Source organism: Aptenodytes patagonicus, chromosome 7 (genome assembly GCF_965638725.1).
Source record: "Aptenodytes patagonicus chromosome 7, bAptPat1.pri.cur, whole genome shotgun sequence".
Taxonomy (NCBI): Eukaryota; Metazoa; Chordata; class Aves; order Sphenisciformes; family Spheniscidae; genus Aptenodytes; species Aptenodytes patagonicus.
Window position 1 is genome coordinate 22,577,788 of NC_134955.1, and position 24,118 is coordinate 22,601,905.

General features: G+C 39.9%; 1 protein-coding gene across 4 annotated transcripts in view; it reads left to right on the top strand.

Moving 5' to 3' along the window:
• The window catches only part of EHF (ETS homologous factor), a 30,944-nt gene extending 7,104 nt beyond the window's left edge, over positions 1-23,840 (top strand). For 2 of the 4 annotated variants that reach the window (XM_076344330.1, XM_076344333.1), the window contains 8 exons: positions 11,279-11,378; positions 13,891-14,136; positions 14,455-14,514; positions 16,904-16,972; positions 17,064-17,132; positions 20,138-20,197; positions 22,680-22,875; positions 23,716-23,840. In XM_076344330.1, the coding sequence (XP_076200445.1) occupies positions 11,279-11,378; positions 13,891-14,136; positions 14,455-14,514; positions 16,904-16,972; positions 17,064-17,132; positions 20,138-20,197; positions 22,680-22,875; positions 23,716-23,815 (900 nt within the window). In that variant the 3' untranslated portion in view covers positions 23,816-23,840. Of the gene's footprint in view, positions 1-11,052; positions 11,078-11,278; positions 11,379-13,890; positions 14,137-14,454; positions 14,515-16,903; positions 16,973-17,063; positions 17,133-20,137; positions 20,198-22,679; positions 22,876-23,715 lie in introns of those variants that run through there. The other 2 variants (XM_076344332.1, XM_076344334.1) reach the window with 2 other exon arrangements.
• Positions 23,841-24,118: the final 278 nt, after the last annotated feature.

Genomic DNA, 24,118 nt, shown 5'->3' on the forward strand with positions numbered 1-24,118 from the left:
AAATTCCTTTCTTTCATTGTGATTAAAAAAAAAAAAAAAGGAAGAAATTGAGAAAAAAAGAGCCTTGAAATGGCCACAGTTCCACAGAACACAAATTTTTAATTTCAGCCAGCTCTACTTAGGAATTTCTAGCTCATTTTCAGGATCATACATAGGTCAAGGGCAGCTTTTTTTATTTAGTACTTCAAATGCAGATTTAATTGTTTGGCTAACTTAACATTCAAATCTCTACTAGGCACATAATAGCCATGAAGCATAGAAGAATCTTGGTTTCAGTTTGAACAGGTCTCTTTTTTATAGAAAATTCTTTCCTTCAGAAAACCCATGATCATCCTAACTTATCTGCATGTTGAAATTTTTGCTGGAGACGTGATGCAATGGATAGCAATGGAGCTTGAGCTGGAAGATATAAGTTGAACTGACTTGTCCATTGACTTGTTATATGACTTAAGCAAATAATTTCAGCTGTGTGTCTCAATTTTCCTGTTTGTAATAAGGAGGTAATGCTAGTTCCTTCCTTCATTTCTGTGCTTTGTGCTATTTACTGCCTTTGCTATCTGTGTGGACTCTTCCTTTCCTGCTCTATGGTTGTCAGTGTTTCAGGAGTTCTTCCATCACCGTAGATGCTTTTACAGTAAATGAGCCCTGCAGGCTTAATTTTCAGAACTTAAAAGTAGCCCAGTTCCCAGATGAGTAGCTACTTCTCATGGACTACATTTTTTTTTATTTTCTTTTTTTTGTAATAGTAGATTAAGGATTGGAGTGTGCATATTTTCATATGGGAAAGCAAACCCTCCAAGTGCTTCAGGTTTTCTTTATCTCTCAAGAAAGTTCCTTTACTGCTTAATTTGTTGCTTTTTCCTGCTAATTTTCGAACCACTGTGTCTCAGCTGATTTTTCTTTATGTATTTTGTATGGTACCTCTTCTGACTTAAGTCTTAGAACAGTGTGTTACTTTGACCTGTTGAGGTTTCAGCTGATGGAAAAGTACGGTATTGAGCTCTCCTCTGACACCAGGCTATTCTGTAGCAAAGGACTATTTATGAAGCGGGAGAGAGTTCATGTAAGAATTGAAAGAGCACATTTGTACAAAACCCAAAGGGAAAAGCTCTATCGTCAAACCGGCCCAGGCTGTTGAGGCAGATGCCTGGCTTTGCTCTTTTGTTTATATTCCAACAAATCAAAGCTGACCTGTGTTGTTATCGGAGTAGAGCAGCAGGTGCAAAAAAATAACTCTGCTGCCAACTCAAACGAAAGGGTAAGACTAATACCCCCTGGGAGGTATTGTGAAGATAACAGAGAGCCATGCCAGCAACTGAATTAACGGCTGTATTTACGGTGGGTTTTACTTAATAACCTGCTCCTAACACTGACACATAAATACTCCATTGTATTGTTTAACACAACCACTGGAGAAATCAATGGAAACAGGATGGGCAGCTCCTGCTGTGCCAGGTGAGAAGGAGCAATGCCATGGAAGCGTTGCTCCTCTAACCACAGGCAGGAGAGAGGAGGAAGCTGTTCTCGGCTTTTACAAAAGTGGGGAGACATTGTTTCCTACAGCTTCTTGCCTTACCTATAGAAGGTGGCTGCAGAGCAAGGAAACTTAATTCCCCCCCATTTTCTGGTTGCTTTTCATGAAGGCAGGGAGCATAAATGAGCCCCAGCATATACGTCAGCTACTGTCCCAGTGCCATGTGTCTCTGGGAGGCTCAGAGCTTCCTCAAAGTCCTTGGTGTGCGGGGTGAGTGAGCCTGCTGCTACACCCAGGGGTGAAGCAGACAGCTCTTGTGCAGCCAGTGGAGTGGGATGCCAGGGCAGTGGTCTTGCAATTTCTTATTCTTTACACAACAAATACAATATGAAGAAACCTAATGGATATAGCTGGGCTCCAAAGAAATGTTTACTAAACACACACCAACATGCAAGCCTGAATGACAGTCAAAGTAATGGGCTGACAGCAGGTTTCTGAAACAGGGTCAGTGAGCTCCATTGAACTATTTTAGTGATATTTTCCCTGCCACTTGGGGACACTTTCCTTTGCAAACCGCTGCCCACCTTGGGATACTTGGTAGTCTAGAGAGGAATGCAGAGGGAGCAGGCATCCTGGCTGGAGCTATCATGCAGGTGGGATGGGCGAGTCCCAGCTTGGCACTAGGGAACGCGGCTGACCTGGGCAGAGGAGTTGCTGCACAGAATGATCCTTCCCACCATGAGCCTTGCACTATCTCTGCTATGTCTCCTCCTTAAAATATCCTTTTGCTATCATGCTAGCAAAAGAGTGTGATCATATTGTGGTTAGTCAGGCAGTGGATTGTAAGAAGGTATAAACACTGCTATTGACTGGGTTAGTCCTCCAGCAAGCTACCTAGTTTAGGATAAAATGCTTTATGCTCAACTTCCAGCTTCCCCATCCTAGCTAATTTGTGCAGTGCCCCTCATGTATTTAATGAAGAAACACAATTAGTGTGTTGATTGAATGAATCAATTCATGTAAAAAATAGTAGTCCCAATGGGAAAATTTGCATGTTCCCCAAGACACTTTCCTGGTTTTGGTCTCCATCCCATGGTCCTTATTCTGTTTAGTTCTCACTCAGAAACCAGCCCCAAAGAGGAAACCTGCAGTTTCCAAGCAGACGCCCTTTATAAAAACAAAATGTATGAAACAGAGTTTACAAAAAGGAAAAGAGAAAAAAAGGAACTTTTTATTTTGGAAGTAGGCAAATTAGTGGTTGTTACTGTTGAAAACCAGACTAGTCCCATAACAAAAGAGAAGTGCTGGTGGTGATAGTGGTTAAAAACTTCTCCATGAAATACTGGCTGCTGTGGCAGCATATGTCAGAGTCTCTGTATCTGAGTGACTGTTATGTCAGAAACACTTCAGCACCTACTAAGAGCCAAACATGGATACAAACACAATTATTATTATTATTATTGTCATTATTCACTAATAACTGAATAGTCACACAGGCTACATTAATACTATGGAAAGCAGTTCCCTCGATATGCTGTTAGTCTTTAATGCAATGTAAAGAGCAGCTGTCATGGAAGGTAGAGGGAAGTGGTTGTGGAACCAGAGCCAAGGGAAAAGAAGATGTTAGAACACGATGGTAATATTTTGTTAGCTGATGAGGTTCTTGCCTAATTATAGGCATGTGGCTTGTCAAGCTACAGGGGCATCTAGAGTGCTTTTCGGCCATTTTTATATTTAGTGTATTGTAAGCAAAAGAAAGCTGTTTAGCAGAAGGAGATTAGGGAGATGAGCTGGCTCCTGGTTAGAGGAAGGATGTACCAGAGATAGAAAGGACATGAAAAGAGGTGTGGAGTTGTTCCATGAGGTGTGGTATTAAGTGCTGAAAGAAGAATAAAGAGCAAAGGCAGTTTTTCCCATTATTGTGTTTTCCAAGACTCTGTATCCCTGAGGCTAGAGTGATGAATCTGTGGCATATGACTTCTAAATATTCAGGAAAAATGGCTGACCCAAATTACCATGAACTTGCTGAGGTGGTGCAGACAGTAATGAAAGGAGTGCCATACGCCAGTCAAAGCCATGTTTTGCAGTACGAACTCTGAAGAATAAAAGAAGAAAAAAGCCTGCTGTTTTTGCCAGTTTTTAGCGAATATATCTACTTGTTCCAAACATTCTAAGGATATGTTAATGCAAAAATGACATGAACATTCCTCACAAGAAATAAAACCTTTTCTTGACTCGCTCTTGTCTTAGCTCCATGACTAGCAATTCCACTAATAATACACAGATCTGTACATAGATCTTCTGCAAGAGGAGAATGAGCTTTTTGACAGTAAAATAAATGATATTCTTTTTTTCTATTCAAAAACTAGTGGCATGGCAAGAAGAGGCAAATGTAGCCTGTGATATGGCAAGGAAGCATGGATCCCAAACACTGGATCCTTGTTAAGTGGCAGGTTCCAGTTCACTGTTTCCTCTGCTAAGGTAACATAACTATGGGTAAAATTTGAAGAAGTACCAACCTTTGTCAGTTAATACTGTCAGACACCTCTATGCCTTGAGGATTTTCTGTTCACAGTTGGCCTTCTGTTTGCTTCTGATTTAGAAGAACAAAAAACCCCTCTTTTAAAATTCTCCCTTTTATTTTCATTATACTAATGAGTACTTTGAAAATTGAAGTCTGTTCATATGAAGATTGTTGATTGTGAAAAAAAGGGGTCAGAGGAAAAAATAACCTATGAGACTTTGCATATCATCAAGTAAATTTTCTCTTTTTTTGCATTCATAAAGTGAACTTTGTTCTCTTTCAAAAAGGAAACTGAACTATGGTTTTGTCTTTAAATTACATTGTTAAAAGAGAGATAAGAACCAAACCCAAACCCTGGAGCTCAGATACAGATCTAGATCCTAACTTTTCTACCCAAGCTTCTCTTTAGTTAAAATATATGTGCAAGATTTTGAAGCATCCATATGAACATGTTAAAACAATCACCACATATCTCTTACAAAAGTTGCCTTGTAGTGCATCATGAAAATCAGATCTTTAGTAATAAAAGATTCCAATCAAGTTTTATTTGATTTTGTTTATCATGATCCTATCTGTAATGTAGGTAAATGTTAAATGCTCCTTTTCTATTCATCTTCCTTTGTCTGGTCTTTCAGTTTACCTTCATATATACATTTAATATACCAGGTTCAAAGAAAACAAAAGAATAAACCTAACTCTTCCTTTCCAAAAGCCCACAACAGTAAATGATCAAGGTCTCAATGTAGTCTCTGAAAGCTCAAGAGTCAGTTTTGCACATGCAAAGATGGGTTTATGCAGGTGAACCACAGCTGTATACACCAAAAATATAGAAGCATAGGAATGTACAATTCAGAGAGGTGTAGAAGGGAAAAAGATTAGCCCAAAACTGGCATCCTGAATACAACGAGTTTTGGAGATTATTTAGGAAATTTTCTTATAAAAATAATTCCTTGAACTTCACACTCACAATGTGATTCAGTAAACACATTTTGTTACTGTGGCCCAAAGGTACATATGATGGACTAAAAATAAAATGCATCAAGCACTCAGTATGTTATACAACAAATATTGAGTGTGATCATAGTGCTTCTTCATATGAACTTTCTTCAAATCTTTCAAAGAATTTTGAAACAAATGGGGTATGTTTGCAATGATATTAGTGGTGAGTCCTGAGATTATCATCAGTCAGGCCAAGCTGCATAGGCTGTCATCTGAATGGTATCTTGCAGGTCATAGCAAAGTGGTCCAAAGTTGAGTGTTTTGTTGTGAAGTGGATTCCTGCTGGGAATCAGCCTGCAGATGAGTTGTTTATTTCGAGGCTTCTCTCTGCTTTTTATTCACTAAAACAAAGGGGTGGAAACAAGGAAATGTGTGATGGCTACATGTGGATCTACATGGCCAGAAGAGATCCTAACACACAGTAGAAAAGGTCATATCTGAAAGTGAGCTGTGGCAGGGATGATATCTTATCTGGGAGTTTGGCACAGACACCAAGGATGCACCTGGACCTTTGCAAAATAGACAGGTAAAGATAACAGGGCATTCTTAGGGTCAGCCATAACTGTATGTATAGGCACACTGGCTTAGAATAAGACCCTGGAGCCCTGGTAGTAATACACATTAAATGAGAGAGAGGGAAAAAAAAAACAACCAGAAGACCCAAAGCTCACAGCAACATGCAAACAGGCTCTCAACATTCATATATTCAATTTGTGCCTGCCCTTACCACCACTGGACATGTAAAATAGGTGGTTGGAATGCAAAGCAACTAATTGATCATATATATTACAAGTACAATGCATTTATGTTCCTGAAGTAACCGTGTGTGTAAAGCAGGTCCATGCTTTGTTGTACATGTCCTTTGTTTCTGGTGTCTTGAAAACTCGGCCCACTGGGTTGTCTTTTGATTTTTCAAGAAAAAGATTAAAATCCACATTCTGTTCCTCTGCAGCTGCAGTTATTATGCGGTATCATTTATTTTAGGTTGCTGTTTAAGTGCTTGACTGTAATCCAAGGTGCAGTAATGATCTAAAATATTTAACATACTCTGTAGATACTTGTTCCATAAACTCCAAGCCCTGAAAAGCAGGGATTGTGCCTCCACTGTGTACATAACATACTTCAAAGAAAATAGACCCAGGTGAAATCTACATTTGAAGTTCAGCCATGATGGTAAAAGGGGAAAAATGGGGAAGGATCCCATAGGTAAATATGCCAAAAGAGATCCACCCTTTTGGACACGCCAGGAGGAGCTGCACTGAGCTTGTCTCGGCTAGAAGTCACTCTTAGACTTTGCATAGCTTACAGGTGGAGTCATAGTTTAATAGTGTCAGTCAGTTTTGCCTTAGCCATCTTTTTTGTGTTTTGCATAGAGTACATAGCTTTACAAACCAGAAGGCTCTAGGCCCCCTTCCCCTATGGGCTCCACACCCCCTCATATTTGTAATTAATGAGACCCTTAGTTCAGTTCAGTGTTGTAACATAAGCAACCGTACAAATCAATTTCAGAACAATCACTCTGGTTGTAGTACTTTAGGATTCACTCGTTTTCTTTGTACTGCTTATTCACCTTTTATACAGAGTTCAGCATTTTCCTGTCATTTAATATGAGATGTTCTTAAAAGATTCTGGTTCAAAGAAAGGAGAAACTCATTATCTGGATGTTAAGACTCATTGGGTTGAATGTGCAAATGGGGATCAGAGTAATCTATTTTCAGAGCACACCTGTAGTGCAATAAAATAATTTGCATAGAGTGCACTATACAGTGTTCAAGGTTCAAGGATTTGTAAATATGTTTTTCTGCAATGCTGGATTTGCTCCATGGGCAGGCCATGGTTCCTTGCTCTTTCCATTACCGTCACTTACTCAAAGTGGTCAGGCAGTCAAGAAAGACAAGAAGAACAGAGCAAATGACCTCCTGTTACTGCCAAGTTGCTAGGTTGTGGCTTGGACAAAGCTCCTCCTCCAGTGACAGCTTTCACTAAGAGAAGCCTTCAGGGTTTGGTCTTTGAATACCACCTGATATATTGAATGTAGGCAAAAGATTTTTTTTTTTTGATGCATTCATCCCTTCTCATACGACTGTCTCTAGAAAGAATGTTGCTGAATACCAGCACACAACTATATTTAACCTTGCTGATTGAGTAAAGTGCCATTTGCTTCCTCTCATAACTGTGCAATGTTCCTAGTAGGGTTATAAGATTATACTCCACAGACGACTACTCTTCAGTGGAAAAGAATGGAAATGTGTGTACAGATACCTGCAATGCACACACACACAGAGTCGTGTGTGTGTGTGTGTGTATATATATGATATTTCATGTGTGCTTTCATTTATAATGTACCATGTCTTAGTAGAGAGACAGATTCCCAAGACCTTGATGTTGTTTTCCAAAAGCTCAGCTCAGCTAGAATCCATTTTTAACATGGTTTCCTGAGGAAATGAGGCTTTTGTGGTTATTCTGTCTGTGTGTTGGCTTTTGCATTTGGCCTGTAACAATCTTTGAGTCCCATCGCTAATTTTAATTAAATTTGATATGGGGTAGAAGTCTCAAAGATATGAAGTTCTTACAGGATTAATGAAAACTGGCTGCCAAGTACAGGAGGAAAATCTATTAATACTCCATCTGAAAGAAAGAGTGAAGCTTGAGCTCTCTCCTTTGAGACAATGAGATATTATGAATGCCCCAACCGTGAGAAAAACTTCAATCAGCGCTCACATCTAGACACTAGAACATCCAACCACAAGATACGCATTCATAGGAAACCAGGCTTCATTAGTTCCACCGTTCGCTTTGATACATGGCATATGATTAAAAGAAAACTGAACATATTATATGTCCTTCCCCTTGAGGCTTCACACCCTTTAACCAGGTTTGTCTGTACACAAGGGAGATTTGAGGATTTGGCCCTAAACTAATGAAAAGCACGCCTCTTCCAATATCCTGACTCAAAATCTTTCCAAGTATGGGATGAGACACTACTATAAGCATAATTCTGCCATGAACTTGTATCAAAGAAAAGCATATACTGGATGAAATGGAGAAAATCACAGTTTAGCTTTCATAGGGAAAATATTCTTGAGCATGATGCTGTACACTTCCAAGCAAAGACATGGAAGTTATGTTAGTGGGACTTTATACTCACCCTGAACAAAGTGCTAGAATGATTTCCAAATAAGGAACACCCTTGCATTAAGATAAAGGAGGTGACCTGACAATTTTCAAGTCACCAAAAAACTAGTACCTTGAATAATACACAGAACTTCGGGAAAGTTTGGGTTAAAGCTAAATCCAGTCCTGTTCCTGTGATTAATGTCATATTGCAAATTCTTCCTCTCATGCACAATTGTTCCCACAGGTGATATGGAAATTAATTAAGTTATTCTGGTTGAGATAACTTACATAGCTTTCAAAACCAGGATGTATTTATTGATTAATTTATAAACAAAGTTCCATGCACATTATCTGAAAATACTATTAAAGTTTAGGAATACTGTGGAGAGCAATTGTCTGCTAGACTGTGTTGGGGGAAGAAGATTTTAAAAGAAAATAATTGAAATCTGAATCCAGGGAAAAGGCGTCAGAGTACTTCTCAGATCTCTAATGTGCATTGGTTTTGGTCACTGCTGGGGTGGAAAAACTATGCAAGACACATGATTTGGTTTATTTAACTATCCATAGCTTCAGTTGCTGAATCAAAGTGTCATAGGATCTTTTGGTTCGGAAATTCACCTGATTAGTTATGAAGAAAGCAAAATGAGAGTTTATCTGAATTGAATTTTCAGGGCAAAATTACACAGGAGCTTGAACACAGAAATCATTTCATTTCGTATGCACACATTTTCCCTGACACATTTTTGTTTGCAGAAGTATCAGGCCTGAAAATTATGTAGAATTCCAGAAACTGCAGAAGTTGCAGAAGACAAAACCACATAACACAGTACCTGAAATTCTGAGATGGCTTCTGAAAATATGACTTCAGAGCAATAAGTTGAAATTCAGTATTAAGTGCATACTGTAATTTTTTAAAGAGAAGTGACTCTACCAACCTAAGTTCCTAAGAGTGTTTTGCTAATCCTCAAGTTTTATAGTTTTCCCAGAATAGCTGGTATTCTACCTCACCTCTATTTGATACTGTAATAAGGTCTTTGTCATTAATACTTCATTCATTCATACCTAATTTTCTTAAATGATTAAAACCCCAGTTAAATAAATAACTTGATATATCATCAACCTGTACAATCTCAGAAGTGTATGTATTGACTGTCAAACATGCATTATTGCTTAAAAGTTCTTATATATCAAGTATATGAGATAAATTATATTCATGTTCTATGCTGAATATCTTTATAATCAGTATAATAAATTTAAATGCTTCCTTACACTTTCTCCCTCACAATACTAAGTCACTTGGCTTTAACATGGGACTAAAAAATGTCTTCTCTTCTAACTTGCATAAATTTACTGACTGATATGACAGTCATCTTTTATTTGGCCAGGGTGGGACAATAGGTATCTCTCTTAATTGTTAATATTTTATACCCCCACATAGCTGCTATGAGAAATTAAATTCTCCTTGCTGGTGGTCACAGATTGGCTAGAATTAAGAGTGGAAAGCAACTGTTAAAACATTTATGGTTTGACTTTGCCATCTGTATAGCTACAAAAAAAGGCCCTGAACTAGGTTATACTATAAAGCACCATTCCCTGTGACAAACTTCCTACGGCTTTGGCTTTTTAAGCAATTCTCAGTAACACCTCTCTCTCTCTCCCTCTCCCTCTCTAAATAGATATATGCAGGAGGGCGGGGAGACACTTGTAACTTTTAAAAGTTACATAATTTATTTTAAATGACAGAGGAAAATACCAACCCAGGTCATTTTCAGGCTGTTCTTTAAAACAAAGGCTGTGAGTGTTTCTATTGACTCCTTTTCTTCTACCAAAAATGTTGCTGGTTATGAGCTTGTAAGGGGTCAGGCTGTGCTCTCAATGGAAGTTTTCTCATTGGTCTCAGTGGGTAAACAGCCAAGACCAGTGACTTTAACTTTCACAAGCCCATTTTGTATTTCATCCTCTTTTTAATTCCAAGGTGAATTCTAGCTGTGCACATGCCATCCTGATGTCTAATGTTTCTTTTTTACAGATTTTGCGGCTTTCAATTTAGAATATTTTTGAACAACGGTTTGGGTTTTTTCTGTGTATTTATAGAAGAATAACAACCTGAAGGCTTTATAATATTTAACAAATTACTTTCCCAAACTCTTGAAGAATGTCTATGGTTATAATATATATATTTTTAAACTTTGCAACTTCATACCACTGGAAGATAATGTAAAATATCAAGAATACCTGTAATTGGGGAATTTTGTATACCTTCACTGGAATGATTAAGCATGTGATAAATATGTAACATTTTTCTAAAATATCATATAAGTAGGGGGGGTTTTTTTACAGTATAAATAAAATAAAGGACAGTTTTACTCATGGTGTTAATGCTAAGATAAGTAGAAATGAAAGTTTGTGTCACTTAAAAGAGGGAATGCTGTCTTGGGGGGTGGTGTAACTCCAAAATGTTTCTATTATCACAATGGCGGTCTTATTTACAAGATCTTTGACCGTCTGATTTTTTTGTGGTTTGAAATGTATGGTCTGTGATATTTGTTACTGAGAAGTGTTACGGACGCTGCTGACACAAATCAGCTAAGAAGCTGACAAGCTATTCCCTGTAATGTTACCTCCCTGTAGCATTAACTTGTGCGTCCTTTGTGAGGGAGTTTCTGAACATGGGTTGTGTCAACTGTATAGTTTCATTTGCAGTTATTGAAAAGTCTTTTCTCTCTCCTAAAAAAAAAAAAAGAAAATAAAAAAAGAAAAGCATGTTTAAACCACATTTCTCTTTAAATTAGAAAAAAAAAGTAAAACTATTTAGTATTTCATTTCTCAAAGCTTGGCAGTTTTCCTGTATTGCTCTGTCAGGAGCCTTGTCTTTTCATTCGGCTTCATTTCGGATTACAGATTATTCATTTATGGATGGGCAGCTGTAGAAACTTGCTTCTTGCATATGCAAATCAATCATGGTAATGTTTATCATAAGAAGATTTTGTGGCAGTGGAAAAGGGGTTGTGGCAACATGTTCTTGATTTCAGTTGTATCTTCTACAAATGGAATTGGCTTCCTCACTTCACCTTCAGTGGATTTTTTTTTTTTTTTTTTTTTTTTGCCATTTACCTCTTGGACTAGACACCGCTCACTAAGCAAGCTGTTCAATTCACTTACAGATCATGATTTTGGAAGGAGCTGGCAGAATGAGTATCAATTCCAGCAGCAATCTACTCCACCAGCAGCCTTCCTGGACAGACGGATATTCTACGTGCAGTGGTAGGAGGAATTCAACGGCTCTGAGCCATGTTTTTTTGCGTGGAGGGGGGAAGGGGCTACTACACCTTTAAGCATGCACAAGTATTATTTTTCAGTAATACTAATTTACTGGAGTTTCACTTCTGGTAAGAAAAATTTCCATTTGTAAAAAGCTGAACTCACAACACTAAGTTTCTGAAAATGGCCAGTTTATGGTTCATTTCCTTACTGGGTCTTTTTCTTAAGATGAAGTTAGCGATGTTGAAAGTGCCAAAAGTTCCCTCTCCTCAGTTCAGCATTCTTTCTCTCTTACCTTTACCCCTCACGCCTTCTCTGAACCAACATTACTCTTCAATACTAATCACCCCTCCAGCTTTCCAGGGGAATAGTCTTTTTGCTCCTTTACTGTATTTGCTTTTTCAGCTCAAATTACTAGATAGCTTTCTAATTAGACTGGCATTAGAGCACTAGATAGCTTGTGATCTGAGAACTTTTGGGTTTTTTCTTACTGTTCTCTGATTATATGGCTGTATATATAAAAATGTGTTCATATATATACTCTCCCTCAGTATAGAGATATAAATATAGACATATATCTATCTATATATAGTTTGATAAAATTTTTAAATTCTTTTCATCACTCAATCAATACGTAAACCTTAAAAGCTAAGCAAACACATACTGCAGTTGTCCTTCTAATCCAAATAATTCTGCAATAAAACTTACAATGAAAGTTCCCATTCAATGAAACTCTTGTTCTTTTTTATGTGTAATTTCTAAATACACAGGAATACATAAGCGTGCACTTAATAAATGTGCCAACCTGTCTGTAACAGATTCATGGGGAAAAAAGTCCTGGCTGAGTTTCATTTTGCACAGGATTTCATGAAGGGAAATGGTGGGTTCTATTTTCATGTTTCCAGTGTGAAACTCCTCAAGATTCACTTATTTTTCAGAGGGACAGGAAGCCAAAAGCTCAGACCAGCCTCTACAATCATTCACCACTTCAATTCCTTTTACCTAGCTACTCTTACCTCACTTAAGGCTCTCCATTTACATTAGGAGTCTAGTGGCCTCTGAAATTCCTTTAACCTTCTGACGTGATGGGAAGACATATCAACCTCCTTTTCAGGGAATACTTGATGGCTCCATCAAATCTTTATTCTCTGACATACCACACTCTTAATAATTTCCACACTCATTCCCCAAATCCTTCAACAGGAGGATGAGAAACAGTCCTGCAAACTCCCTAATTTACTGACACAGACCTTTTGGGCCAATTTTGATAAAGAAACCTAAGTAAGTGTGGGGCTTTTTTGTGTTTACCTGGAAACTAGCATTGTGCGCTGTATCTCAACTGAGGAGACCTGAGGTCTAGTGGGACCTGAAGAGAGGTGATTTCCTAAAATGTGCTAGCTCTGTTGCTTGTAGTCCTCTAGCATTATCCACTGTTGTCAGTATTTCTCACAGCTGTGTGGGTAATCTTTTTCTTGGGGAGACTGAGAATGGACTGGTGCCACATCCTGGAGTGGGGCTACTGTAGAGCTAGGCCATGGCAGTCTTTCATCCTCCCATAATTCAAAAGCCTCTGCAATCTCTCATTCCCTCATCCTTAAACCCTTCATGCACTTGTGAGCATTTTAGCACACCACTGTCTCTGCCTGGCATACTACATTGTCCTCCTTTCCCAAGGAACAAATTGTACTGAACTCCTTCTGCCAGCCCTTCTGTGAGGGCAGACCAAAGCAGTCCTGCCTTTGCTCTTATATAATTATCTTATCCCCACAAAAAATTTCTTTCATTTGCACACGTAAATTATTGTTGTGCAATGACATACAACTGAGAGCAGTTTAAAAGATTGCCAGGAAAAGATTCAGACATCCTAACAAGAAAATTGGGCAGCTTCTGTAACTAAAAATGAGTTTTACAACTGCGTCCAGAAATCACCTTACCTGACTACAGAAATAATGTGCATTCATCAGAATGCAAGCTCTATCATGAAGCTGTGGGTCATACTGATAGGCTTTTACTGTGGAGCAATATAAGAGTGCCTTGGCTTTTACCGTTCTTTGATTGAATCCCACAATTCATATTCAGGCCTTATTAAGTCCGTATTCAAAGAAAATTTCCATGTCACATTATGAGGATTTTGCAAGGCTTTTCCATCATTTTCTGATGCACTAAAATTATTTTCCCCCACAAGGATCAACATACTTTTTCAACAGTAATTCTGTAAGGTATCTTCCATCAAAGAATTTTGGTGTATTTAGCCAACATTAATAAATTAATTCCTACATACTCGATCTGCCAAGAAAGGTATAATGTAATAATTCCCAGTTTTTAACTGGAAAACTGAGGCAAAAAAAATAATAATACCTTCTCCAGAAATAGCTACTGAGCTAGTGTTAAGGACTGAGAAAAGAATCTAGATCTGTGGATTTCCAGGGCATGTAATTTATCTATAGACCTTTCTTGTTGTTGACATAATCCCATGGTGCTAACAGAGACAGTAAATACCTATTTCCTTTTCCAGTTTCTAGCAGCTTCTATGGAACCCAGTGGCATGAAATACACCCGCAGTACTGGACTAAGTTTCAAGTCTGGGAGTGGCTGCAGCACCTCCTTGATACCAACCAACTGGATGCCAACTGCATACCCTTCCAGGAGTTTGATATCAACGGGGAACATCTGTGCAGTATGAGCCTGCAGGAATTCACTCAGGCAGCTGGGACAGCAGGGCAACTGCTTTACAGCAATCTTCAGCACCTAAAATGGAACGGTAAATAGCTATTAGGCAGAGACACATGTACCGTGGTCTGAATTCTGGGATCTTCAGAAATAGCTTACATTCCCCAGAGACCTACTTGGCAGATCTCATTTGCTATGTTTGCTCTACTGCTTATATCTCATTCACTGTATTGCTAAATTGCTTAGATAAGACATAAGGCAGAAGTCTGAAGGACCTGGGGAAAGGCTATGTTTCCCGCTCCAAAATTAGCCCTCTGGCTCAGCTGTAGCAGTTGCTGCTTGGAGCTAATACCTTTGATTGTTCTTTGCTTGTTGTCATACGTCCTATCTGCCATATGCTTTCCTGCAGGCCAGTGTGGAAGTGACATGTATCAATCTCATAATGTCATTGTGAAGACAGAGCAAACAGGTGAGTAACAGTTGGGTAACTTGTCTTTTGATGGTGACAAAAAGGGGAAACTGTCCATTCCAAAAGAGAGAGATCAAAATGGCATTAAATGAAATGGAAAGTGTGTCACACAGAATAAAACGAGTAACACAAATATCAATCATATATATGTCTACTTTTTGAAGTTTCGGGTAGTACCACCATATCTTAGTTTGCATGTGGCCTCTTTTCCTGGGAGAACTCTGTGGTATCAGCAGTCTATACTGATGTTCAGTGTTGGAATAGTTTGCAGGGCTCAGCGAGTGCAGCTTTGTAGAGGACTTCATTCTATGCTTCATTCAGCAGATTTCGAAACAACTATTTTCACAGTATTCTCAGTTTAAAAAAAAGGGGGAAAAAATATTTTGTTGTGAAGTGCTTTGTTTGAAACATGAGGAAATTTCCAAACAAAACAACTTTGAGAGAAAAAAAAGTTACATTTCAATTTCTTCACATGCTTCAATGAAACTGAAATTCAGGTAGTATTTTGGTTTGACCAAATCTGCATTTTTCTTGTGGCAGTCTTTTTTTCCAGTGTGTTCATAGCTAGATCCCTTTCCTCCCAGGACTTTGTTTCACCGAGAAAAGAAGTTCAGCTCAGTTCATTCTGCCTATTCAGGCACGATTATTTTCCTGGTTCCTTTGCCAGAGCACCTCTGTCCATAACCAAACACTCTCTGTCTCACTAGTCCCAGCCTCTTTGTATGTGGGTGTGTTCCTGTGCCACGTTTTAATATCTCCTGGCAGAATGAATACAGATTTGTAGCGTGCGATGTCTCTGGCAAATACTGCCAGCCTGTTTATTCAGCTAACCTGGAGGAGCCCAGCCAGGGACACTATTCACCTTCTCCTTGCAGCAGGCAAGCATTGCAATCTGCAATCCACTCCTTGCCTGTGCCCACGTAGTGTGGGTGATGTGCAGGCAGCAGCCTCAATGCTTGCCATTACTACAGTAATCCTTTAAGTCCTGATTTATGAGATCTTGGTATAATATTAGTTCCTCCTCCCACTAGAGATACACAGTGCAGTACCTCAGCTGCGCACCCTGGAAAAATCAAAGCCCAGGACTAACTGACGGTTCTCCTAGCTGTGCTGAATCAGGAATGGCGTGGTGGGGCTCTGGCGATGCCAACCATGGGCAGTGGGAGTGAGTTTAGTTTCTGCATGGGGAGGAGCAGGTGGTGCAGATTGGGGCTGTTGGCGAAGGGACTCCTTGTAAGCCAGCAGGGACAGGGCTGGTTGGTTTAGAGGGGAAGCCTGCCTCATCCTAGTAGACCGTCACTGTTGCAAAGACATGGGTACTGAAAAAGACCAAAACGGGAAGACAAGCTGCCTCTCCATGTTCTGGCTAGGTAAGGCCTGTTTTCAGAGGCAATATTAGGCAGATCAGGTGTCCAAGCAAGCAAAGGGTGTGTGCTATTGTAGGAACACAAGCTCTGGGTACCCAAACATGGAGCTATTACTTAGCATGCCTGCTAAATTCCTATGTCATAAGTGGTAACTCAGCCAAACATGATGATTTACCTATAACCCATTTTTGTTTTTTTTTATTTCATTTATATGAACATGAAAAAAATTAAGTAAAACCTAGATTTGAAGCTTACATCTCATCCTTTCTGACCTGGATTCAAAAGAAAAAGAGATTTTTAAGGCTTCTGACCTTAAAAACACACTGTGAAGACAGTAATTTCCTGATCAATGTACAGGTCATAAAGACAATACTTCCTTTCTGCTTACATTGATCCATCTGACCAGAAGGTCACTAAAAATTATTCCTCTTTAATCATGAAGGTGGTTTTTATGTTAAGGATGGGGACCTGACTTGCCTGGAATAAAATGGCCCTTCATCTAGCATTAGGCTTTGATGTTTCTCACTATGTGCTTACACATGAAGCTCTGTTTCAGAGGGGACTTTCGAGTTCTACCATTATAGAAATAAATACTCATTATAAGCATCCTCCTGTTTTACTAGATATTTGAGAACACTTTCATCTCTATGGCACCAAAGCACCGTCATAATCACCAGGGGCTGAGAATTCAGGACTGGATTGGGTAGAATTAAAGTTGATCTGGCATAGAAAACCTCCTTCAAGGGCAGGCACAGATGATATATTAGCCAGGAAAAGGAAGAGCCTACTACATTATTTCTCAAAGTCAGTGCTTTGTGTAAGTACATTTGCCTGAGTATGCAAAACCCCATCCATAATTTGAGTGAAAGGAAATAATTTCATGCATAACCCCTTCACGTCTTGGTTCCCTTCACAGCTCTTTTTTTTGCACATTTCTTATTCACTCGGTGCTCAATATTAACCTCTGTGCTAAAAAATATTCTTTTAGTGATCTCATTTTCCTTTTGGTCCTTTACCTTCAGATCCGTCGTTAATGGTGTCCTGGAAAGAAGAGAATTACCTATATGACAGTGGCTATGGTAGCACAGTAGGTAACTAACACCACAATACTTCATGCATTTCTGAGATGGTTTTATTATTGTCTGAGGCTATTACTTTAAATGTCTTCTTTTTAATTTCCAGAGCTATTGGACAGTAAAACATTCTGCCGTGCTCAGATTTCCATGACAACACCTAGTCACCAGCCTCCTGGTAAGGAACATGTAATTATATTGTTAATTGTTTGTCACTTATCCCAGAGCTATCAACATATAATAGTCTCTGTGGTCTTCTGTGGTAGGATTGAATCTGACCCTCCAGTAATTTTAAACCAAGCAATACTGATTCTGACAGCTCTTTTAGCTATCATTATTACAATAGCTTGCTTTAAAGAAATGCTTCTCTCTTCTCTCTGTCAAGACAAAGAAGATCAAATAATCTGTGATCTCCACATATCTTTTAAAGTGACTGAGTCAAAGGGGAAGATGTTAGTGTCAGAGAGATGAGATGTTCCAGCTCCACCACACTTTTCTGTGGTGTAGCTGGATATGGGTAAATGAGTGCCATATTCATCCCCAGAAGTGGCTGCGTTTCCCTAGTGAGCCAGTGGTTCATGCTGAGTAGGTTGCTAGGTTTGGGGTTGGCCTGGGGGAGCTGTCGGGCAGGCACCAAGCCCTCTGCCCAACTGCACCATCAGAAGGGCTTCCTACTGGAGCCCGTCTCAGCTGACAGCAGGGCAGGCACTGCACGCCTCTTCACCCCTCCACAGTGCTTCCACGAGAAGAGATACAATCTGCCTGCTAAAGGGCAGGAGAAAGAGCAAACCTGCTTACCGTAGTGCCCAGCAAAAGTGCAGTCTGGACACATGTGTTGGGGCGCTCTGTGGGCCATGTCCTGGGGGCAGGTGCCAGGGGCGGAGGTGAGAGAGCAAGGCAGTGGGAAAAGAGGAGAGCAGAGATGGCAGGGGAGTGAGAAAGGGGGGAAGGAAAGGCAGGTCCTTCTTAGGAGGCAAACAGACCTGAGGGAGAAAGCAGTGGAAGTCATGGGAGGATTAGAAAGGAAAGCACACTGCTGTAGATGCAGCCTCGCAGGCGCTATCTCTGCACTGGGGGCAACCCTGTGCCTCTGCACGCGGGTGGCAGTCACAGCCTCTGTGCCTGCCCGTTCACTGCATCTCCCAGCACAGCTGGACTTGCCAAGTGACATACAGTTTAAACTAATGCACTCAGTAATAAATTAAAAAAAAAGAGAGAAAGCCTGACCAGAAGAAGAAAACCACCAAACCTTAAAAAAAAAAACCCAACCAAACACTCTTTGCTTTCTCTGCCTCCTCCACCCACTCTCACAAGATGGCTACCAGGATTTCAGAGCTCTCTGACAGGACTGGGGACCTGTCAAGATCCTGGCACGGTGTGTTTACCTGCTGACTTCTTAAGCCTAGAGCTAGGGTGGCACGCCAAGGGCACAGCCTCCTGTAAAAACTAAATTTGTATATCCCGTAAAAAAATGGCTCATTCCGGAATCATATGCAAATACTGTGCAACCTTTTGTCAAAAGTTTTGCAAGACAGCTTTGTTGAAACTGCATCATAACTCTTTTCATCTGTCAGGCCCCAGCCTCCTACATGGCATGTTTGAAACCGGTCTCCACGTAGGAGTGGAGGCAGAGCGGGAGGCTATTTATACAGCTGAAATCCAGAATAAATCACCAGCTAGGCAGAAGGCAACTGAACTTCCAAGAATAAATCTCCAGCTAAGTGGAGCATAACAAACATTTGCAAGTGAATTGTGGAATTTTAAAATGAGAAGGATTTATATAAGAGAGCAAATAAAGGACTGGGTCCTGCTGTCCTCGCCTGGAGTTCCCACAGGCTTTTAGTAACATTAGGGGAATCATAATCTGAAGAAAGGCAGTGAAATAAGCCTCATTTTACTTTTTTCCCCCCAAGCTGAGTGATGTTCAGGCTAGTTCCTGCTCTTTGAGAGTGGGAAGGCAAAATGGCTCAAAGCATGTTTGCTGCCCAGGGGTCAAGGACAATAATTATGTTAGGCTCAGAATAGTAGAGGTTAGGCTCATCCTCAATGACCTGTTCAGTTTATGTTTCCAGTTATGTATGAATAAAGCAAGTGTGTGAATAGCTTGGCAGCTACCTTTTCACATACAGTTGTTGCGGTTGCTTGTGCAAATCTGACAAGTTTCTATGCAAATGAATATTTCCTGTGAGTTATTTTCCCATGCAAATGCCCGGTTTCCATGAAAAGTATGATAATCGTGCATTCATAGAAGCTGGGAAAACGTGCGTGGGACCTTAAGCTTTGCTTTATGAAATTCAGGCACAAAGTATGCTGAAAAGCAAACACAGAAGGGGCTCCCTCTCAGGACTATCCCACAGGCTTTGCAAGACTTAGAGCGATCAGATGAAAGCTATTCATTAATGACAAGGGCAGAGCCAGGCTGCGGCGGTTTGAGGGCGGGAGGGTTGAACGTGCAGACTGAGAGGTAGGTTACAGTCATGAACAGGCGGAACTTTTCTTTTTCTTCATTTCTGAAGAAATGCTTGTGCCAGAAACCCTATTCTTCCTCTGGCTGGCTGCAGGTGATAAAGCACCATCGATGAGAAATGGCTTGTTTCTATGGCTCTGAGCCACAGAACAATATATGCTCGTCCAGCTGCCAAAAACTCCTACCAGCGCAGCCCTGTTCCCCCACCCTGCTCCCCCCCCAACAACAACACTTTGCCAGTTCATTATATTTTAGTCAGGTAGGTGTTCTGTGCATTGGTACCAGCGCATACATTTCACGTTAGATCATCTCTTCAGAAACAAATAAGCTCCCAAAGATACATGCTTCTGCAAAGACTAAGACATAATGGGACAATTCAGGATTCCTTTTATAGACGTGATCATCTTATTTCTCTCTCTCTCACACATAACACGAGGTGAGGTATTTGTTAATCAAATTTGGGTTTCAAAAGCCAAATGTTTACCTCTGCATTCATTCTTTATTCATCAATGGTCTCCTTGTGAAGTGTGCTGATTAACATATAGTGCAGAAAACAAAAATCTCCCCCTTCCTCCTCACTTAGATTACCTTCTGAAAAGTGATTATCTTTAAAAGAGATATTTGTTCTTTTTTGTGGTTTTATTTCTTTCAACCTGCTAGTCAATGGAAAGCCTTTAATCAAATTTACAAATAGGCTTCATTTTCCTTCTCTGCAGATTCTTCAGACGTGAAAAAATCGCAAGATCATACCCCAAAGTCCCACACCAAGAAGCACAGTAAGTTGACATCCATGTTTATAGTGGTTGGTTGACTGAAGGAAAAGAAACACATTAAAAGCAAATCCCCTTCAGGAGTGAAAAGGAAGCATTTTGAAAGCAAAACTAGTTAGATCGTTATTGTGATTGAATCCTCCAAGGATCTGACTGTTTCTAGTACTGTTTGCTTACGTTATTTTTGACTCAGTATCGTTATACTTTTCAAATTGTTTTTATCAGTGAGAGCTTATGGAGAAGCAACCAGAAACCAGTTGCCTCTGCCCTATGTTGAGATGGGCGGGTGGACTGGAGTAAAGGAAAGGAGACCCAGGATTAAATAAGGAAGGTCTGTGCGTGGGCATGGCCATGGTCGTGCCTGTGCCTGCTGGGGGCAGCATGCACCAGAGACCCTGCTCAGCATCTTATTGCAGAACTTCTCACACATGGCGTCACGAGCAAGCACCTGCCCCTCAATCCTGCCACCTTCTTCTCCTCTGATATGACAGTGTTTCCACTCCCCTCGTCTGCTTTTTCTGCTAGTTTTGATTCAACCTGACTCTGAAGACTGTTTACTATAATTGTGATTTCTGGATATAGTTCCATTAATGTACTTTAGTGAGATTTTTATGCTGAAAATATCTTGTGTATGTCTTTTGCATCCTGTGTCATTCCCTATTTGTAATAGAAAACCTTAATATTGGTCCTTCACTGCATTTTGTAGCATTTGATTTCATCCTGTTTCATTATGGTATCCAGATTATCTGTCTCTTCCTGACTTCTCTTCTTACCCTGCTCTGTGACTTTGCCCAACCAGAACTCCTGAACTTTTTATCTGCACACAGATATTTTGTTTCTTTTTTTGTGTGTATATCACGGTTGCTAATGAAAGGATTAGATAGGACTGATGTGAAGACGGACCTGTGAAGAACTGAGGTCACTTGGTTTGTTCAGCTTAGAGAAGAGAAGGCTGAGGGGTGACCTCATCACAGTCTACAGCTTCCTCAAGGAGGGCAACAGAGGGGGAGGTGCTGACCTCCTCTCTCTGGTGACCAGCAATAGGACATGAGGAAATGGAATGAAGCTGCACCAGGGGAAGTTCAGATTGGACATTAGGAAAAGGTTCTTCACTGAGAGAGTGGTCAGACACTGGAACAGGCTCCCCAGGGCAACACCAAGCCTGTCAGAGCTCAAGGAGCATCTGGATGAAGCTTCATCACATGGTTTAGTTTTAGGTAGGCCTGCGAGGAGCAGGGAGTTGAACTCGATGATCCTTATAAGTCCCTTCCAACTTGAGATATTCTATGATTCTAAGAACTCAATCACAGCCTTGGAATATGGAAAAGGCCATCTTGCCATGCTGGGGTAATCCCATACATTTCCAGTTTCTTCAGTACTGCTCTGTATCATGATCTATTGAGTATGTTGCTGATGTCCAGATAGACTAGGTCCACCACATTTTATTCGTTCTAGAAAACAATTATAATAACAAAGAAAAATATTGGATTAGTTGACTGAAATCTACTTCTACTCATGTTGCATTGTATACTGTTTTCTATTTACCTTCACATCTTTGACTAGCTTGTTTCCTTCTTAATTTGGTCTAAACCCTTGCATGCTTTTGAAGTCAGACCAAAGGACTGCTATCTTTCTGGCCCACCTTGTCACCGTGTTTGTTATTCTTCATTCATAAACTACTACATCTGACTTGTTGGATTTATTTAATTTTTTTTTCTTTTTGACCTGGGCTTTCTGGTGCCATCTCTACAGTAACAGTGGGATGGATTTGTGCTTAAACTGGGAGGCCTACCTGTTGAATTTAGAGATCTCTTTTTGCCTTTTCTGATATCACAGTCAAATTTTTTTATACCCTTTTCACATACAATTTTGGCTAGCCAGTTTTGTCACTATTCATCTATTCACTTTACACCTTCTTACTTCTTTAAGTTTATCTAAGAGACCTGGGACCAAATACTCATTGATGCGGAATGGCATTTCACCTCCTTTGCCTTCTGTCTGTCTTTTAAATGCATGGAGATTCAGTGCCTGCTTCACAATTATATTGGCTGATTCATGTACCACATGATTATATCAGGTTACATGCCATGCTGTAGAAGAATATCAGGAAAAATGGGCAAATGAGATGAGGGGAAGACTTAAACATGTTATCTTCAGGGCAGAAACAATGCCAAAGGCAGAAGGAAGCAGTGGGTGGTTTGGACTCTGCTTCCCCTGGTTGCCGGTGCTCCTACCTGCCTGCCATGGGGCTCAGACTGCCGAAGGCTGACGCTCATCTCCAGGCTCAGTGTAAAGGCTGTCAGTGTTTTTTGCCTATATATCTCCAAGGTGGGGGTCCTGCGCTCCAGGAATCTGTCCAGGAAGCCTGTCCCTACCAAGTGGTCACCATCTGTAGATGACACACTGTAAGAACATCACGTAAAAATGACAAGCATAGCCTGGAGAGCTCTTTAGACACTCCCTCCTCCTGCCCCCTTTCCTCTTTCAGACCCTCGAGGAACTCATCTTTGGGAATTTATCCGAGATATTCTTCTCAATCCCGAGAAAAACCCGGGATTAATCAAGTGGGAAGACCGGTCAGAAGGTGTCTTCAGATTTTTAAAATCCGAAGCTGTGGCTCAGCTCTGGGGAAAGAAGAAAAACAACAGCAGCATGACTTATGAGAAACTCAGCCGGGCTATGAGGTGAGCTGAGATGTTGCTGTAGAAGACCGGGGCACATAAAGATACTACCTGAATGGAGAATCTGGTTGACTTTTAAAAATGAATTGTCAGCAGCACCAGTTGCTTTCTTTGGCAGCTGAGTCTCTCCCACTAATTTTGAGATTGTAACATTATGTTCTTCTTTGTCTTTTCTTTCCCCTCCTGTTTCTGTATACTATAATATATAACATACATGTGTTATATATATAATATACATGCTGTTGCTGTCCACCCAGCCAACCAATGTAGGAAGGAAACATGGTTGTAGCAAGCTGAAAATTCACGTGCTACTGAACTGGAAAGGATTAAATGGCCCAGTAATGGCCAGAGACCTTGTTATTTCCTGCAATGTTCAGAAACTAGACACACCGCCCACCCATTATCTTAAAATAGGTTTACAAATTCTATGTGAGGACTTTCTTTGCTCTTTGCTTTAACATTTTGAGCATTTTTCCATAATCTATGAAAGTTCAAAATGTATTTTTAAATGGAAGCTGAGATTCTTTCCTGGTCTGATTTCAGATCCTGGCTTATCTGGAAAAAAAAAACCCATAAAATCTTGTAAAAATGTGTTATAAATATGGCAATATGCTATGACCTGAAATATAGTGAAATTCAAACTCAGAAGAAAATTAATATAAAGTGAAAAGAAGACATCATTTTTTTTCTTCTCTGTCTTTCAGTTATAATAATCTTAGGTATTTTATATATATCAATAGAAAATAAAGACTTTTCAGCTAGCTGAGGGATTGCCTCAGCAGTGGCCTTTTAGGACCGTAGGTGAATTTAATCTTAAATCTTTTTCTGTTTTTATTTTAACAGATACTATTATAAAAGAGAAATCCTGGAGCGCGTGGATGGTCGGAGATTAGTATATAAATTTGGAAAGAATGCCCGTGGCTGGAGAGAAAATGAGAATTAAATATGTCAAGAAATAACATTTAAAACACCTGGATGTAAATATTCAAAGACTATTTTCTTATATTTATGTACCAAACCGGGGTGAAAAACCAATTCTACTTCTGTCGGGAAGAAGGAACATTATCATTACTGGTGTTAAAATTTTTTTTTTTAAGTATGTCCTGTATGGGGAAAAAATGTACACAGTTTTCTGTGATATAAAATAACATTATAGAATTATGATTATTTTTCCCCTTCTTGTGAAGTTTTTATCTTTTTTTTTAAATCATACAGGCATAATGTGATTTATGAGTCATGCAAAGAA